This window comes from Prinia subflava, chromosome 1 (assembly GCF_021018805.1).
Source record: "Prinia subflava isolate CZ2003 ecotype Zambia chromosome 1, Cam_Psub_1.2, whole genome shotgun sequence".
Lineage (NCBI taxonomy): Eukaryota > Metazoa > Chordata > Aves > Passeriformes > Cisticolidae > Prinia > Prinia subflava.
Genome location: NC_086247.1, coordinates 122,470,281 through 122,489,833, shown reverse-complemented (window position 1 = coordinate 122,489,833; position 19,553 = coordinate 122,470,281). Strand labels below are relative to the sequence as shown.

Sequence of the window (19,553 nt, the reverse complement as noted above, 5' to 3'; positions counted from 1 at the left end):
TTACTCCTGGCAGTTTCATACCAACTTTTCAATGAAAGGTGCTGCTTTCTCAATCTGCCTCATAGTAAAAGTAAAAGAAGGTAACTATTTTTCGCAGTCAGCTGGAGCAAGAGATTTGTCTCAAAACCACAATACTTAATGTTACACTTATGTGGTCTATGTTGTTATTTCCTCATCTGTCAATGTTGTGCTCATGTGTTTCTCCACATAATGATTATTGATTTCCAAGCATCATTACACCTGCTATGGGAATGTAAATGGAAAACATCAGCATCAGGGTGTAGTTTGAATCACAAATACTCCTCTTTAGATCTGTCTTTATTCTCTCTACATAAAATGAAATGTGTATCTTACACAAATTTTAACATACTTTAACATGCAATAAAGATTTGTTGCATTTAAACAAAGTTGTTTGAAAGCCTGGTTGTACAAATGGAAAGAGATGTAAGTATGAACCGTAAGTAAAACAAATTAATCCTGAACTCTGATATAGACCAGTTACAACGGCTGGGTATATGCTTCAGGCAGCAGGTGCACTACACAAAAACTGCTGCCGAGTTTTGTTGGTTTTTTTACTGGGATATTTAAATTTTTTTTTAACTCTTCTACTTTCATGTTTTGGTGAATAATTGCACTTTGGAATAAAATTTTTAAAAACCATTCTCCCGCTGGTCAATTGCATCAGCTTTGGCTGGAATATAATGGCATTCAGATGAAAGTACCTTTTCCTTCTTTGCAAGGCCAAGTTCTATAAACTACAGGTGGTGGAACAGGTTCAGAGAGCAGAGCTGGAAGAATGGATCTTTATGGTTGAGCTGGTAGACAAGGGTGTTTTGTTTCTTTGAAGACGGGATGCTTTGAAGGTAGTTGTTAAACACCCTTTCTGCAAACTCACACAATTATATAAATAAAAATATTGCTCATTTTGACCAAGCTCTCCATCATGTGGTTGTGGCTCTATTAAAAATTAACCACTCAAAGTTCAAGAGTGCCATTTCACTTAAACATATAGGTCTGTGCATGAATATTTCTCTACCAAAACATTTTCCTGAGAGATCTTTTGCATAAGACCATATCAACCAAAAAATTCCCGATACAGAAATGAATATGCTATACACTACAATTCTATTTTATATAAAACATAGTAATAAACTTTTGAAGTCAAATTGTTAACGTATTAACCAAGTTGCAGGCACAGCTTGAGTTCAGTTTCTCAATTGTCATCCGCCAGTTGTTTTTGTAAACTAGAAGATATAAGAAAACAGAGTTAGTGTTTTTTGGGAAACTCAGCTTCCCCATAAATTTCCATTGCTGAAGATGAAAACTTCCAAACTTCAGCCAACTAATAGGGATTTCAAAATAGACAAAAGTTTTTCAATTTTTTAATCAAATTAGTTGCTTACAAAGACGACATACCTCACTTTAAATAAGCTGATTTCAGCCAAGGAAAACATCTGAAATCCAATAAACTTCTTTTGCATAGGTGCAGGATTTGGCCCAGGGCACAAGAAGTCAAGTGTCATTGAAATGACTGTAACAGTTTAAGAAGGGATGAGCAGAGGGCGGAACTCTCACCTTTCCAGGTACTCCTTGACATTGTTGTAGCCATAGAACTTGGCCAGGTGGATGAGCATGCCGGTGGCACAGCGCCCGTCCCGCCGGCGGCAGTAGCTGCAGTTGCACACCCCGCGACAAGGTGGACAGATCCAGGCCTGCAGGGCAGTGAACATGGGAGAGGGGTAAAAACAAGTAATGAAAAATGTTATATTGGCCTTCTTGTTGCTGAGAGAGACATGCGTATGGCTTCCCCACCATGTGATTGTTCAGGGCAAGGGTTTACAAGCCTCTACCAGCCAGCCAGGCAACCTTATTAACATTTTCCAAATTCTGCAGGATTAGAGAAATTAAGTGCTTGAATACTTCTTACTCTGAAGCCTCAGGTTCTCTGATGTGCTTAATATTGATTTTCAAATAGACTGAAGTGATCTGTTATGCCTAACATTCATTCCATGTTAGGCTGACTGTAGTCAACTCCCTAGAAAGAGATGAGTACCCACTGTGACAAGCTGCTTTGCCTCTCTCTGCCTGCTGGTACAGGACAACTCCTGGGACTGAATCAACCAGGAGGTACCTGAAGTCAGGCATCTCCAAGCTGCTCAGCAACTGCACGTAAAAGCACACGTGCTAACAGAGCAGCCACTGCCACACTGGGCCAGCCCATCAGAGCCATTAGTTAGTGCTACAGATCTGCTCTTGGCAAAAAAGTTTGAACACCATGTTCCCATGAGCATATTCTAAACATCACAGATTACTAACAAAACTCTACTTACTACACTTTCATTCTAGGCTCAAGAATGATACTTACTGGATCGAGCAGAGCTGACTTCACATCCTCACCATATCGATTCCGAAGGCATGGCCCACAGAACTGCCCCCTCACTCCTCCACAGCCCTGGTTGCGACAGATTGTCTTTGTATCAGTTGTCTTCTGTCGACACTGGTGGCAAGTACTACCCTGAAGGTGGAATGGAAGAGAAAAACATTTGTATGAAGGACATCTTGAATGCCCATTGATGAGCTTTCTTGATAATAATAAGCACAAACTTCAAACCAAAGTCAAATTAAACAATGAAGAGCAAGTTCTGTTACGATGACAAATCATATAACAATGCTAGGAATTTTACAGATAGTGCTGAGTTTCAGTTGCATTGGAAGTCTCAAATTACATGAACCTCATAATCACAGTTCTGGTCCTTTCTTCTCTCTCTAGGAAAAACCTAAAACTATTGAGAAAATAATCTTGTGACTCATCCCTGCCAACACCATGAAGCATGACATACATGGTAAGATGATCTTTATGATAATAATAGCCAAATCCAGTGAAAGTGAGGAAGGAGGAGTTCCACTAAGAACTCTGGACACTCCACAAACTGTCAAGAAATGTCACTTCCAGGGGTACAAAGTACAGCAGGGATGACTGTTATTTAATGGTACAACACAACATTTTTACAAGTGAGAGACACAAAAAGGATGCCAATTCTTACCACTGGCAAGTAATAGCTACAGAAAATTTAACTTAATATTGCTGTGGCATGAAAACATTTTTCAGGGGCAAAAAGCGAGTGGAGTGTATCAACCACCACAGCCAAGCCCACAGAAGTCTGGCAAAGCTTTCAAAGCTGTACTTGTGTGACACAGTAATGAGGAGCTGAACTTCCCCAGAGGCTCAGGAAAGGATGCCTTTTAGCAAACACCAGTGAAATAGTAAGAGGCTTTTTATTTTAAGCACACAGACACAATGAAGAATATGGCAAGCACTTACTAGAACTTTGTCATAGATTTTGTCTCTAACAGTGATTGCAATGTTGTCCAAGTCCTCCTCAGTTATGTCTTCTACTGGACGATGAGACGAATACTTGGATAATCTCCTCCTTTTGCGTACTCCAGAATCCCCCTGCTAAACAAACTCATCTCAATACCTTTTGTCTGATCTCCTGAAGCCTCTGCCACCACACTTGGTGACAAATTCCTTCATTTACAATGAGTGTGCAGTCCACAGCTGGCCAACTACAGGCTCATGCACCACTGGAAGAACGGGGAATAGTTTCCAAATCATCCCTGCCTCTTTCTCTCCATCTCCTCCATAATCTTTTCTCTACTGCACCTTTTATTTGTTTCATTTAATTCCTTTCCTACTAAAAGGAAGTAGTAAATCATTACTACTTCTATTTGAACAATTCCCTGACATGTTTTACTGCTAACTTTTCTTTGCATTCCCTGTCCTCCTCCACTGTAACTCTTCATACTCCATTTCTTCCCTCTCAAAATTAGGAACTGTGATCATCTGCCTTACCATGCTTTCCTCCTTCAATCTCCTTGTATGTTCTCTAGTTGCTTTCCCCAATGACAATCTCTAATGTCCTGCAAAAAACCCTCTACTGAAGTTTTAAGTTAGTCCTGCCATACCCAGCCCTTTCTTTTCTAACCTGTTATTTAGAAGAGAGTACTCCACTCATGATTAAGTGATGTTTTTCCTTCTAAATATCACTGTCTCTGACCCCCTACTCATGAATAAATCTCATCTGATTTTTAGCCTTCCCCACACCTGTCTCTGAAGACCTCATTTGTCCTTCACTCTAGATCAGTTCTGTTCTGTCCAAAACTGTCATTTACCATCCCAGGCTCCTATCTGGTGCTACTCCTCTTCTTCTAATAGCCAAGTTCCCTCTGTAACGCTTTAACAATGCCTAGCACTTGTTCCTACAACAGAACTGGGATCCAGCCTGTAAGGATTCAAACTTAAAGGGTATTCCTCATAAGGACTATACAGAAAATATAAGCAAAACAAATGACCACCATAAGTTAGAGGAGGAAAAAGCCAGATTTTTAAGAATAGGAAAGAGTAAAACCTGCAACTTTTCAATTACTAGCCTGTACATTAGCAGTTTGCTGGTGCAGATTCCATTAATTCATTCTCAGTTCAGCCATATAACTCACATCTTCCCTCTGCTATTTCCAGAGAAGGATTTTTGCCCTTTTTTTTCCCTGAGTCTGGTAAAACAGAGAAGATCTGCCTTGCCACCTCCACCACCCCATTGTCTTTCCACTCCAAGGCCTTGTACATTATTGGCTCTAGTAATTTTCAGATGAAGAATTAATAACAGACCATAAGCTGACTGCCTTGTTATGCCTGAATAACACTAGCCACAAATAGAGCCCACTTAACAGGTGAAAGATGAGACAGAAAGGTCTAGAGATAACCTCTTCTGTAGCTAATCCCAGCCAAAGATTTTCAATAACTTTGTGTAGGATGTGATGTTTGGTCTAAGTGCTGGCCAACAATTCAAATGTTTCCTAGTTCCTGACTACTGGGGATATCAAAATCTGGCAAATACCACACTGAGTCTCTTCAAGAGGTTTTGTTGTCTGTAGCTACGGATGTGTTCTGCAAATTTGACAGCTGACATAGTAAATTTTTCCAAAGCAAATTTTTCTGGTGGACGAGCATTTCTGGTTGGATTCATTCGACGTGCTATCTGGCCTTCAGAAAATGTCCTCCTTGGGGTTTTCTTCTGCTTCTACAAAGAGAAGAAAATTTCAGTAACTTTTCAGTTATGTTTGTACTGATAAACACTAGAAACAACCTAAACTTGTCTGTACCATACCTGTACTATCATGAATTGATCTACTGTTCTCCTATTCCTTATTTGTTAAGCCAAATGCCACCAAATATCCCCTACACACTATACCTTTTTGCTACTTTTAAAACATCACACCTTCACATCAAATTCCATTCCAATTAACATCACAGAACTGTACCAAAATTTAACACGTGGCATATTAAGGTGGAACCTGTTTCTCACTGTTCTTTGGTAGCTAAATATTCAGTTTTTCCCACAATCTGAATACACAGTTGAGGAATACACACTTTGAGGAACAAGCTGAATTTTAGCTAATTTTCTTTTAAACTTTTTAAACTGAATGGGCATTAAGAAGTTGCTTCATTTAGTTCAAGATTCTTAATTTTGGAGATTCTTGGGGACCACAAGATACCCTTTTCACAATGTCACACCTGCCAATTACCGTGTGATTGAGTTCATGCAACAGAAGTCCTGCATGGACATCTACCAACGACATGGCTCTTCAAGGTTTCCTCAAATCTTTTCAGTTTATAATATACATGGAAAAATGCTACTCTACAGAGAAAGAAGGGTTGACATTCCTCTGCTTAAAGCTGAGAAGTCAACTGAAATAACTACTGTATCATTTCTCTTTGTGTTGAATGGTCCAACTTCATGAGCACAGCCCTACTGGGAAGTGTGGATTTTAGAAGAAAAGCCTACAAGAGGGAAATTAACAGGATCTAAACCCAAAAGAAAACTTCTCTTCCTTATTCCCACATACAGAGACATTTGTCCAAGATCTCAACAGTATTTCTAGAGCAAAAATGACAAAGTAGCATCTCATCTTGGTCTTTGTAGTTCTTCATAAATTATCTTAAAAAATTCCATTTCCTCACATAATCTCTGCCACTTCCTGACCAATAGTAAATCTATACAAATGAAGTGACCACACCCAAAGAAAACCAGAACAAACTTGCTGCAAACTCCTGATATTAATTAATTAAACATATTAATCCTAGGTCTAACAAAAATTAGTGTCACCACCAACCAGTACTGGGAACTTACTGAAGGAGTCGAGGTGGGCGTTTTCACTGGGAACAGGTCCGGTATGGAATTCAGTTCTGCCAGCAGCTGGGCAAGCTGGAAGCAAGTAATAACACATTGAAAACTCACTGCAACTTGCACAAAAAGCAACACCACCTATTATCCATTCTTCACATGCACTTCAACTATAGCTAAACATGTGCAAGCAACCTCTATGGAAGCACTTAAATAAAGTGGGGGTCATAAAAGGGGTTTATTTACTCTGCCATGAGCAAAAACTCTGCCAACAATACTAACTGCACAGCTCCCACTAATTCTTACTGGAATTAGAACTAGCCAGATTTAAATAGTGTCTTGTCAAAGCAGCACCAAAGGAGTGCATTACAACATGGTAATGATTGATAATGAGAAATTAAGTTCATATGATAGGAGGGAGAAAAGACAGACAGGGTGCCAGAAGACAGGAAGAAGTTCCCAGGGAGCTTTTACCGACTGCAGATACATCTGTGCTCTTTGTTGGGGAGCTCAGCTTCCCCTTAAGGAGAGCAGACACTGGGTACACACTCATTACAAGGTCAGAGAGTACCTAAGCCCCAATGGCAGCTCCCCCAATGCTTGCATGTTCTGACCCTGTACAACATAAGAAGTACTTCAGCAGAATGATGATTTCTTGCACCGTGTACAAGATGTCTTGGAAGTACATTTCCACAGAAGCAGTGGCTGATAGGTACAAAAAAATAAAACTGACCTGCTCTGGAATTCCAGAATGAGGCCAACTTCTGAAAAGCCAGTGGTAGTGGGGATGAGCCAAGCTGCTAGCTCTCTGAGATTGCCACAGCCATCAAGAGATTAAAAGCTGAATACAGTATTTCTCAGGAAATACTTCAGTGTGGCATTTATTAAGAGCTATTTAATGCCTTTACAATACTGCTCCTAGGATGCCAGTGAATTTCACAGTGGTTGAACTGCAAGGAAGAGTGGAAGGTGAGAAGGACCAAGGAGCAGCAAGACCAACACAACAGCAGTGGGGACACATGACAGATTAGAGGTTCAGGTACACAGCTGAAGCAAGTTTTTACACAGGAGCTGCAGGCCCGCACCAAAAGCTATTGCTTGAGCCTCAAGACTGCTTGGAAGCTGCAACTTTCCCTGAAACACAGTAAAACTGAAGGAGCTAGGAAAAACTGAACATCAGCTCAGATTACATAGCAGCATGATAATTAAAGAGAGCTGGTGGCAGGTTGGATAATAGAGGAAAAAACATTAGGAAATGATCGGTTGTTCTTTTCTGCACCTACACACACCTATATACACATGTTCACAGTTATATAGTAAAGCATTACTGTAAAAATCACATCCCACACACCTGAAAAATTACATTTATCATCCTCAGCAGTTTTTAGCTGGCTTTCTAATCAGTAACTGCAGTAGATCTGTCACACACAAACAAAAAGCAGAGACACTACAGTGCAAACGACACCATAAACCACCTGAAAGAACCAGCTGGCTTTCTGACACATTCTGAAGCCTGCAAAAGGCTTGGTCATTTGTAACTTTCTCCACATCCACATTAAAAATTCTTAGTTCTACTCTAGTTGTAAACTTGGCCAGGCTAGTCCCTACTTGAGGTTATTTTAGGTGTAAATGCCTGAGTGCTGAGGGTCCTCTGGGATTCTCCCAGGTAGAAAAATTCACTGTAAGATTTTCCCAAAGTTCCAGCACAGCACCATCAGGGACCCTAAAATTCAAGTACACTAAAGCTAAGTAATTGGATATAAATGTCAGAAAACAAAACACTGCTCTTAAGTCTTACCATGGCTTTATTTTCTTTAATATTTATGGCTCTCTTAAGCAGTGCACTGGAACTTTCCTCCTGTGTTTCTTTAATGTCTTCTTCAGACTCTGAAGCAGAGCCCTCTACTTTGACTGGCTGCTTGAGGCTTATTTGTTTTGAACGAGGTGTGAGAGATTCACTGTCCTTTAGAGGTAAATCAGACAAAGCCTGTTCAGGCACTTTTTTCTCAGATGACTTCCTGGTGGGAAACTGTAAAGCAACACGAAGGCCAAAGCTTCTTCTCTTGGGGGAAATCTTCTTCACCTCTTCCTCCTCTTCTTTCTCATTACCCAACAAATTATTACGTTCTTCATCACTCAAGTCTGACTCCACCATCTAGAGGCAGGAAAAATTTCATGTTAGATTATTGGCTGTGACACAAGAGAGGTCATTTTAAAATCACTCGTTCTAGACAGCAGTCTTTCCACCCAAAGGCACCACCATAAACTCACCTAATTTAACATCTTTTTACAAGTTCACAGTATGCAAGTTCTGCCTGTGCAGAGATCTAACATCTACATATTGTATTGACAATACATGCCAGTATTGTCTGGCATACAGCCATGGCTGTCTCCAAAGCATCAATCTTGCCCAATACTATCTAGAAGCAGTGGAAGTAGTTCTCATTTTTAATATGTGATGCCATATTGAATAAATCATTCTTTCTCTTTTAAGACAACACATTTTAATTCAGCACGAAAAAAGAGCATCATGATGCATCAGAAAAAATCCTACAAGAACAGGAGGTTTACACAGGAGAGACAGAAAAAAAAGAAGTCAACGTATACATTCACATGTAGGTGTGACTGCCTTTACCAGAACTTCTTTCTTGTTCACATGCACCTCGTTTGAAGCGAAGCCCTCAAACACCTCCGTTTCAGAGTCGGTGTCCTCGGTGAAAATCCTCCGCAGCTCCTCAGTGAGGTACCTGGACTGGAACCGGAGCCCCTGCAAAAACAGCACTCAGCAGCTGTGAGAGACAGTCAGATACAGAGTACTCACACAGCCACAATAGAAGGGTTTTGGGGTCAAGACAGTGCCAACTAAATAGCATACTATGAAAGTACTTTGCAGGCAAAGCCTGTCAAGAGACACAAACAACAAGACAACATTCAAAGTTTCAGTATTGAGTTATTTTAACTTTGCAAGATTTTTTTCTTCATTTTGAGGATAGCACTTCAACCGTGTACTTCTTGTGGTAGAAACTTTCTTTTTTCACCTCTTCCCTTTTTCATTACTACCCAATAAAAATAAACTATCATTTTTCTTGTATGTAAATTATTGTGTTGTTTTATGTGTTTTCTTCTGGATGAAAAAAAACAGGCCTTGAATAGAAGAAAATACAAATGAGAGATGGAGTCTGCTCCTCATGCTGTTACTGATTGATACCAAGAAAAATCATCAGACCTTTGAACAGCCTGACTAATATCCCTTCACCTTTCAACTTCTCAACTCTCTGGTTTTTTGGTACATTTTATCATTCACATGTGTTCTAGGGTAGAAAGCTCTTTAATTTCAGCCTACAGATAAGGAAATAAAAAAGATCTCATTAAAATACTCTTCATGATATGTACATTACATCCCAATTAAACACAAGACTTTTACTAAATAGAAATGTATTTCCATACTTCCAAGAAGAACCAGTAGAAAACCATTTAGTCAACTTCTTTCTGTAAATCTCTTGAAAGACTTGCTCCTGGTAGGAATATAATCCATGCTCACATCAAATCTACCTCTTGAAAATCAGCAATATATAAGTTTGTTTCACCAATTTTCCTCTGTTACTTCTTCTTCCCACACAAGAAACAAAAATTACCTTTAATACAATGCATTTGCTAAATATCTTTATTCTTCCTTTCAATTCCCTCCCTTCCCTGACTTGTAATTACATACTTCTTTATTTTAAGATAATATCTGGTGAAAAAAGATACAATAGATGAGTGGAAAAACTTAGAGGGGAATGGGAGGGGGGAGCCACTGCATATGCTGTTTCTTTACACTTACAAATTATTATGGGTAATTGTAATGAGTTTTCTCTGAGGAAAATTACTTTATTCTTTTGTTGATAGCTGCAGTGCAGCTGCTTGATAAAGGAACAAACACAATGGGGAAGTTACTTTAAAGTTAAATTGCATTTCTTGAAGGAAACTGAAGTTTTTATGTATTCTGTGTTTTTATGAAATTCCACAATGAAGGTTGATGGGGGGAAACATGCTATTTGTTAGCTAAAGTAACTAAAAATAACACACCTAGAGCTATGTTGCTCATCTATGAAGAACAGTCTACACCAGGTAAAATACACATCAGGGATACCTATTGTGTGAACTCGGCAGAAGCACAGAGATTATCAGAGCAGGACTGCAGAGCACGGCTGCCTGAGAAAAAGCAGGGACCCAGAGCTCACTACTTGTCAACTCATTTGCACCCCAGCAAAGAAGTTCTCAAGAACTGCCGAATTTCTCTGAACTTCCCATCATTTTGCCTTTGCACCAAATCCCTTTTGTTTCCTTCACAAGCACCAATAGCCTTTTGCAGTGGTGAACACTGGATGATGCTCATCCTGATGCAGGGCCCTGATGTGTAAGGACTGCAGATTATGCTGCAGTTGGATAGAACTCGGTATTTTTATTGTACCATTTAGTGGTAAGGAAATTCAATTCAATACTGATCAAGATTTAAAATAATTCTCATCCCAAGGGAAACACAGGAATGGTAAGGAAGGTTGCAGTGCCAGCGGTAAATCTGGAACAAGTCTCACTGGGATTCTCAGCAGTGCATGTAAAACTAACAGTACCTATATCTTCCACTGCATTTTTCATCAGAGGATTTTAAAATGCTTTGCAGAAGAGATCATTATCATAAACTATTTCACAAGTTGGGAAATCAAGAGAGAGAAAAGCACAGTCAGGTGTCTGCAGGCCCCCAGCAGGCAGAAACAGAAGCTCCCACACAAGGCTTTCCCTCCACCACCACCACCACCTCTCCCCACCATTGACCCTTCATACTCACCACAAAAACACAAACCCAAGAGCAAGCTACCTCCTGGTTTTCTAAAGCTGCCAGTACTGCTGTGTAGCAACAAGATTACAAACCAGTTTAGGGCCCAGTACATTCACCACATTTTAGACACTATCTTTCTCCATAGCACAGACTGTGGCTGTACCCCTAAAAGGTTTCTCTACTCTCCTGGGGTCACTTGCCTATAAAGGCTCAGGAACACTACAAACTTGTACAAGCCTTATTTTGTCTCTTTCTTTGGCTAACACTAATCATCTTCCTAGTCATCAGCACCTCTTAACCACGTGCTGACCTGATGGACAAAGAAAATAAAAAAAAAAATTCCCTTATCTTATTAATGAAACCTTTGCAAGGGGGACCTTTGCAAGAGTACAAATGACAAAGGTATCTTACAACACGTTAACCCATGGCTATCAAGCATGTAATTATAATTTTCTAGAAGACTAAAAACTATTTGTTTGCCACCCAAGACAGCACACCAGTTTTGTTCTTCTCTTGTGTGTTCAGCTGGTATCTCCAGCTACAAAATCAGAGAAGAAAAAACATCAAATCATTGTGCTGATGCAAGCCACTTCATCATCAAGAGAGCAAAGAACCAGCAAATTGCACTACTGCAGCAGGAGCTGATGGCTCCTCTAGGTTACAACTATTAAAACAGTATTTTAGTGCAGAGACAGCACAGAGACATTTCTGGAAGAAATACTTTGAAGTCAACATACTCACAAATGCCCATCTAATATCATGTATTTGCACTATCTTATGTATCCAGTAACATCTTTCCAGGATGGTAATTGCCTTTTTCCTGTTTGCTACACTTACCTATTTCACTTGAACTCACCTTCCAACAAAACACTTTTTTTTAATATATTATGAAAGAGTTTTCAAAAGCAACCATTAAGCCCTAAAAAGGATACTAAGTTTGTTTACACTTATGTTTAATATGGGGACTGCAAATGACAGGTTAAGGTGCAAATCATAATCCACACAGTTTTGACACAGACTCAGATCATTACTGCATCCCAAGAGCATAACTGGACTATGCCAATCGTTTCCTACCTCTTTTCCAGACTCCAGGGAATCAACACTAGTATAGTTGTTCTCTGACAAGAAGCCCTGTTTGGAAGCATCATCTTGGAATCCTGGAAAATCTTCACTGTCACTGGGGGCATTAAAAATGTCGGCCACATCCTTGGGTATCTGTTTCTGATTCAAAACAAGACAGAAAATATGAGTCACACACACCAATTTGACAGGAAAACTCAAATTAGCAACACTACAACTTATTTTTATATTCCTATGCAAGTACAAGTCTGTAGCACCAAATATGCTACGTGTAAATTGTACCTTATTTAGCTAAACTCCAGGAAATTCTGTATAGATTTTTTTAATCCTGAATACAGACTCAGGATCTGGGATTAGGGAGCAGATGCGATACACAGGGTGTTCAATTCCACAAGAAAGTACTTCAGAGACATAAAAACACACGTGTGCCTTATCTTTGCAAGCAGGAGCTCAGGGGGCCTTTATCCGTGGGAAAACCCACCACCCCTCCTGCTCTTACAGAGCAATGATGGCTCAGAGGTGACGAACACAACTTCAAACATAACACAATACTAATGTACAAAGAAACCTGACCTTCAAATCCCACAGTACCATCATGGATTTTAGCAGACACCTAGCTAACTCCGAAAATTAAACCAATGAAACTCATTCTCCTTGGTCAGTTCTGTCACAGAGCTTCTGCTGTGATACCTGGTAAGAGAGTGAAAGTGTGCTAACCAAGAACAAACACTTCTCCTTTGCTGGAAGCCCATGATGTGGCCCACCAGGAGAGGAGGAAGGTCAGCCAAGAGCAGCCTTCCCAAGGTGATCAAGGTCACAGCTTCAGAGTTCGAGAAGTCCAGTCCCAGCCTAGGAGACTCATAACATCACAACCAACCATTCCACTGGGCCATATACCTCACAGCAAACACTTTGGATAAGGCTCTGCATGTACCAGGACAGTAAGGAAGCCTTCAGACAGTTCCCACGTGAGCTACTTTAGGATCTGGTGTGTAAGGATGGGATGAACAGTTCAAGCCTTAAAAACCAAGGAAGAAGGCATTTTGCCAAGTTTCAGAACATTTTTTTACACATCCCAGTATCACCAGCAAAACCATTCTGGCTAGTCACACAAATGCTGTGGGAGAAAAGTGTCTGCACCAGCATCCAGACACTCATCTTCCTGGACCACATATACACCTCACACACAACAAGTTTCTCTGCTGTCTGCTAAAGCCACACTGTCATTAACTCTCAAGAATATGAGATCAATGACTGCCTGGTCAGAGGCCAATTCTGAAAGTGCTGCTTTCCAGCCCTGAATATTCACCAGTACATCTCAGAGATGAGGTTCAGAACTGAGAGCAGACTGCCCTTTTCCACTGTCACAGAAAAGCAAGGTTGCTCACACAGGGCATATAATGATTTTTTTTTAAGTTTACTTGTGTCAATGCAAGTGACCCAAAGGAGGCTTGTTCTCCAAAAGTAATGTTGCTGAAAAAGTTCCACTTCCATTAAAAGAGTAAGCAGTAACTTTACCAAAGCGTCACTCTCTGAAATAAGCTACAGTAAAGGGTGAACAGGAGCTTGATTTTATTCTTGTTCTGCTCTTATAAAGCTGATGTAGGCTGATGCAAAACCAGCTTACTGTTGCTGGAGGAAGAGTAGAATTCACCTCTGAAGAACTGACCTTCTCAGGCCTATAATGGCATGATCCAAAGTAAGGTTGCTAAGGTCATGCTGTCCATATCCAAACCCCTTTGGATATTCCCTCACTCCCACCTCCCACAGCGAACATCCAGAATCCACTTCCACTGCTGTGACAGAATCCACTCAGTACACAGCAGTGTTAAAAACCAAGCATTATGCATTTTAATGGAAAAACATACAAGGAGCTGAGATCCTCACTGCTATGAATAAATTGCTTCCAGGAGCCACTGCCGTAGTTCTTGAGCTAATGTACAGCTGAGTTAGCCACTGCTGTGATTACTGTATGCCTGATTTCTTCTTCTTCACCTATTGCTTCTGCATCTGCACCAGAGGAGTCATCATGAGGCTGTAATTACTAATTTTGAAAACCAACAAAAAATTCTTTCCCAGTAGGAGCCTTAATTTTTTTGCATTCCCAAATTCTAAAGTACTGGTACTGATTCAAGTTACCTGTTGCAGAGCTTCAAGGATTTTTAATTTGTGACTTGCTCCCCATAGCCTCACTACAAAGAATCTCAATTTGGTCACTGATGAGTCCCCATTTTACCAGAAGGGCTTATGTTAATAACAGACAACACCTGACATGTACGAGGTGGACAGACTCCAGAAGTTTAGAAAGAGAAGTCTCCTTGATGAATCTTGATTAGCAACACTGTTTCTGCACCTGAAATTATAAGCCAAGTTTGTTTCCAAGAAAAGTCCACTGACATAAAAGACAAGCTTACAGCAAACATCTCTGTCATGATGGATTCATTCACTGACATTTACTGTGTAGTCCTAGAAGCCACAGACATTTCCATCTTCAACTTTCAATTAAAATACATTCTGAAACTGATTTACAATCAGCATCAGTGCTTAGGATTTCAACTCCTGTCAACAAATTATTATACACCAAGAAAAAAAATACATATTTGTCTAAACAGAAACGTCAAAATGGTAATCTATTCAAAATACCTGTAAAACACAGGAACTCCTGGAGAGAGTCTTTTTGCCACTAAACCCCTAAAAAAGTCATGAAGGCAGGGATGTGATGCACATTCCAAGCTTGCTCAGGGAAAATATTTCGACATGAATACAAGACAGTGGACTGCTGAAATGCTGCAGGTGTGAGAAATATTGTCTTTTCAAGGATTCCTGTTACAAAGACTAAATACCAAAAGTCTAGTAAAAGCCGAAAACAATTCACAGCTGCTGAAAAAAATCAGTCTTATTTCTGGCTGGAAATTTTATACTGTTGAACTCATTTATTTTTGCACATAAAACAGATTTAGTTGCTTAAAACCCCTACAAGGTACTGTTCAAAAGCATCAGCAAACCTTCCCCACTACAGATGGCACACAATCCAACAACTGCCAGAATAACAAATCCTATGTTCCTGCAGAAGTAGTCCAAAGCTCAAGACATCCACATGTCTCAGGTTTTCCTTCTCTAAATTAGACAGAACACCACCAGTACACCCAGGAGCATACTCGGATGTGTTGGGCTGCATGGAGATCCCACTCCCACAGAACCAGGGGCGAGCAGCTCGCAGGTGCCTGCGGAGGTGGGCAGGTCTGTCACCAAGGGCAGAGGGTGACAGAGGCTGGTAGGATTGTCAAAACTGTTTCATTCACATGAGCTATTGAAAAGTAAAGCACCCAAGGTCCCCATCAGTCACCAGCTGATTTTTCCAAGTACTATCCCTATGAATTCCACCTTGTGAGGCAAGGAAAAAAAAAACCAGAGGTGAGCTGTTTTGCTATCCACATCAACAGGAAGAATTTTCAGGTTTCAGTTGAAAAAGCAACTTTCCTGATGCCAAAGCCAGAAAAGATGCAATTTGCCCTGTAGGCTGTGAGAACACTTGCCTGCATGCAAACCTGTGGATTTGGTGGGAATCACATTATTTCTACACCACTGACTACCATGTTTAATTCTTTTAAGAGTTATTTACACACATCCCCTTCCCTGCCAGTTGTCACACTAGTCACACTGTTCTCCAACAGTGTTGTATTAGGAGAACCTACAGCTTGAGAAAGCAGGGCTAGATGTAATTCTCTATTTTTGCTCCTAACATGGGGGAAAAAAATCAGTTGGGCTGTGTTCCCTTAATTCAATTTAGCACAATGTATGGGCATTCCCACTCAAAGCAGAGGACAGATAAGTTCAGTCACATTCAAACTCAGTCAAACTGAAATAACCAAAGTTTAATCCCAAGCAGATACTCACACAAACCAAACCTGTGCAAAGTCACAACTTCACCACAAGCTGGAAATCCTCTTGACTTGTCCCAGGTTCAGCCCAGAAGCCAGCCTAAGGCACACCACCCAAGGGTTACAGGCACTGCATTTGGCTCATACCTCAAAGGAACAACTGAACAGGGAAGCACTCCAAGGCTGACAATTGTGGGCAGCGCTACAAGAATAGAGGAACCCAGCCAGAATGTCAATAGGTGCCAGACCAATAAACCAGAACTATTCAGAAGTCAAGATCCTGGTTTTTCTACTGGAGTCATAAAGGCAAAGAGCACTCTAAAAGCTTAATTTTAAACATACAAATGTGTGAAAGACATGGAAAGCATAAAGATGCAAAGCCCCATACAGCAGTGCAAAAGAATAAAACAGACGGGATGCGTGGTCAAAAGGACTGTCGACCACACAATTAGCCTGAGACTCGTGGACATCAACAAAATCTAGGAAGGCAAGGAAGATCGCAGATAACCTCCAGAATTTCTCAACTTCATTAAAGTACATGAAGTGAAATCCCCTGGACAGCAAAGTGTATTCTTGGCATAAGTGACAGAAGATGGAAAGGCAAGTGAATATTCTGAACGAAGAAGGAACAACTGATAGAATGAGCAGTCATCACCCACTTTTATGATCTTTGCAGGAGTAATTTGATTCTAAACTGAAGATGGATTACGGCTGAGCCTTTCATCTGTCACAGCAACAATTCCTGGGACTTTGAGGGTGCCCCCTCAAAAGGTTCTGGCAATTTTCACACCAGTAAACCTATGGCTCCATGAAATTTGGTAAATTCTGCTATTTTCAGAACAGCCAAATACGATTTCTATATTGCCTTATTTAGACTGATAATAAGCTAATGCCCATAAAGCTACTTTATCCTAAAGTAAGGAATGCCCAAGTATCATAATCACATGGCAAATCATTTAAAATGTCATCTTCCACAGGCAGCGCCTTCCTGGAAACTATTTCTTACTCTTCAAAAATGCTGGCAGTACTGTCAGTGTCAGCATGCCAGCATATGCACACAATCCAAACACTGTCAACTGGTACTATTTCTTCCTTTGTACCATCTAATCTTTCACCAATCCAAACAGTAGTAACAACTATTTCTGAATTAATTCTGCATAATTCAAGAGTATCCTTTTCATCTATGGTGATGCCTAATTACTGTCCAAGTCCTGGCATTCCAAGGAAAACACTTTTGTACAACATCACAGGCAGTGATGCACCCTCGCTTTGTGCCTGGACTGCTCAAGTCTAGGACCAGAGTTGAGGCCTTGTGGGTGCAAGCCCTTTTTCACAGCCCGTACCCCTTTAACAAGATCCCAGTACTGAAACTGCTGTGCCAGGACCTGGTAAATCACACCTCTGAACAGGAGACGGAACTGCAGGTCTTGTGATTCAAACCAGCTTTGTACTGCTGACTTCTTTGGCACTTGTTTTCAAATGGGGGCATGCACTCACAAGCTGATCTGCCCTTCAGCAGTGACGATCCGTGACTTCAGAGGCAAAGAAACCTTTGCCACCACATCCTTCTGGCCCAGCCAGGACTGAACTCACCGCTTACCAATGTATCACAAAGACAAGGCAGAGCCAGCACAAGGCTCTGCTCAGACAAAACCAAACTCCCAGGAGAAACAGGAAAGCACCAAGAACAGATCGTCTCCTTCTCCACTTTCCTGAACCTTAAAAGAAACATGATGTGCAGCCTTCTAGCTGTGCACCACAAAGGGAACTAGAGGACAGTAGAGTCTTGTGTTACAGGACCAGGGGTGAGAATCCGGTGCCACTTGTGTTTATTGTCAAACAGCGCTCTCCCAAACTGTTTTATAGTGCTCTTATCTTCACACTGCTAATGGAGGGCCCGAGGTCATACAGAGGTGGAAGGGCTATGAAATCTCGGAGAGAACAGAGGTTCTAATAAATATTCCAGTGGTTCTATCACACCCCAGTTCCACAGAAATCTCTGTAAAGCTCTTTACATCAGCAGGAGCTGCATGAGATTCTGAATTTCTCCTCACTCCTTCCCACTGCCTGAGAAGCTCACCATGACTTAAAGAGCATTCATTTAGACTAAATATACGGAGAACGGTAAAACACTGGAACAGGTTGTCTAGAGAGCTAGTGGATACTCCACTCCTGAAAACATTCAAGGTCAGACTGGATGGGGCTCTGAGCAACCTGACCTAATTTAAGACGGCACTGCCCATTCAAGGGGGTTGACTAGATGGGGTCCCTTCCAATCCAAATTATTCTACAGCCATACCACCTCCCCTGAACCCTACAATCAGCCTGATGCACCCAAGCATGCGCCACCAGACCGCAGCCCATGGAAGCATGCCCCGCAGGCGACTCAAGTAGGTGTCTGCGTTGGCATTGCGGCGCTTCAACAACTAAAAACAAACAAACAAAAAAAAAGTGCCCAGAATTAAAAATAAACAAATGCATTAGCTATTTCTAAAGTGGCATCCCCAGGTTCACAACTATAATCAGTGATCCACTCCGTCAGCCTTTATTAGAGCCGCTACAAGTCCCAGCACAGCTGCAGTTGCCCCACGCCGCTGCCGAGCGCCTCAGGGCCGCCCCGAGGGCGGGTTCCAGCCCATTCCCGGCCTTTTACAACCGCAGAGCCGCCGCGCCACGTGGATGGCCCCGGCGGGACCGCGGGCCGCCCGGTGCCCCGGACGGCGCTGCGGGCGGGCCGGGGGAGCCGCCCCGCTGCTGGCAGCCACTCGCCGGCGCTGGCGGGCAGCCCCTCCGACCCCTCACGCCGCGGGCAGCGCACAAAGGCCGCCGCTGCCCCGGGCAGGCGGAAAGCGGCGGGCCGGCTCCCTGCCCCCGCCGCCCGGCCCCGCGCCCCCGCCACACCGGCCCGCGGGCCGCCTCACCTTGCCGCGGGTCCCCGCCGCAGCCGCCCCCCGCCGCCGCCGGCCGCGCCGCGCCATGGCCGCCCGCGCCGCCGCGGGACGAGGAGGAGGAAGGAGCGGGGAGGAGGGGCGCGGGGCGGTGGCGGGGTGGAGCCGCCCGGCAGCGGCGGGAAAGCGGGTGGAGGGACGGGGCACCCCGCGTGGCCTGCGTGGGGATGGGCCAGCGCTGTCCGGATGCTGCTGCGGGTCCCCTGGGCACCTGGTATCGTCCCTTCTTCCCTGCACACTTCTCGCTGGGCCGCAGCTGTTCGTCTGAAAGGGGCAGGCTTTGCCTTGGGGAAATAGGCTTTCATTCTCCAAATAACTCAAAATGTTTATTTACGCAATACAGGCGAGAAGTGTAAACCTCTTGAAAACCTCTGGAAAAAAAAAAATGAGGGGAGGGCGGAGGGCGAATGCAGATGACACCACTTTGTAATCATAAAATCGTAAAGTCCAACCATTAATTCAGTGCTGCATGTTCACCACTAAGCCGTGTCCCCAAGTGCCACATCCATAGGATTTCTGAGAACTTTGATGGTGATTCCACCACTTCCCTGAGTAGCCTGTCCCAATGCCTGGCCCCTCTTTCAGTGAAGAAACCTTCCCTGGCAGAATCTTAGGCCATTTGCTTTTGTCCTATCACTTCTTC

The 19,553-nt window shown here is 42.2% G+C and overlaps 1 protein-coding gene and 1 long non-coding RNA gene across 55 annotated transcripts in view; one reads left to right on the top strand and one right to left on the bottom strand.

The window, feature by feature from the left end:
* LOC134557645 (uncharacterized) overlaps nucleotides 1–2,414 on the top strand; it is a 128,625-nt gene extending 126,211 nt beyond the window's left edge. For 49 of the 50 annotated variants that reach the window (XR_010082174.1, XR_010082173.1, XR_010082166.1 and 46 more), the window contains 2 exons: nucleotides 1,484–1,583; nucleotides 2,347–2,414. This is a non-coding gene — a long non-coding RNA (uncharacterized LOC134557645). The remainder of the gene's footprint in view (nucleotides 1–1,483; nucleotides 1,584–2,346) is intronic. The other variant, XR_010082171.1, reaches the window with a different exon arrangement.
* On the bottom strand, nucleotides 301–19,194 carry CDCA7L (cell division cycle associated 7 like). 5 transcript variants are annotated; one of them, XM_063410771.1, is made up of 10 exons: nucleotides 18,884–19,039; nucleotides 12,076–12,222; nucleotides 8,818–8,949; nucleotides 7,981–8,337; nucleotides 6,189–6,263; nucleotides 4,896–5,078; nucleotides 3,323–3,457; nucleotides 2,366–2,515; nucleotides 1,576–1,712; nucleotides 301–1,244 (listed from the first exon to the last, which is right to left on the bottom strand). In XM_063410771.1, exons 1-10 carry the CDS (start codon nucleotides 18,938–18,940, stop codon nucleotides 1,214–1,216), a joined length of 1,404 nt encoding a protein of 467 aa, XP_063266841.1. In that variant the 5' UTR covers nucleotides 18,941–19,039; the 3' UTR covers nucleotides 301–1,213. The 5 variants fall into 5 exon arrangements, with proteins under 5 accessions (XP_063266841.1, XP_063266849.1, XP_063266868.1 ...); XM_063410779.1 differs by having other exon boundaries at nucleotides 3,323–3,454; XM_063410798.1 differs by lacking the exon at nucleotides 301–1,244 and adding an exon at nucleotides 1,281–1,472 and having other exon boundaries at nucleotides 18,884–19,194.
* Between the last annotated feature and the right edge of the window lie 359 nt (nucleotides 19,195–19,553).

Bases quoted from the DNA above. Each gene is read 5' to 3' on its own strand.
- CDCA7L (XM_063410798.1), bottom strand. From the start codon at position 18,940: ATGGCGCGGCGCGGCCGGCGGCGGCGGGGGGCGGCTGCGGCGGGGACC. The intron at 8,950-12,075 runs GTAGGAAACGAT...CTGTTTTTGCAG, and splicing joins CCCTGGAGTCTGGAAAAGAG to GGGCTCCGGTTCCAGTCCAG. The intron at 2,516-3,322 runs GTAAGTGCTTGC...TTCCACCTTCAG, and splicing joins AAATCTATGACAAAGTTCTA to GGTAGTACTTGCCACCAGTG.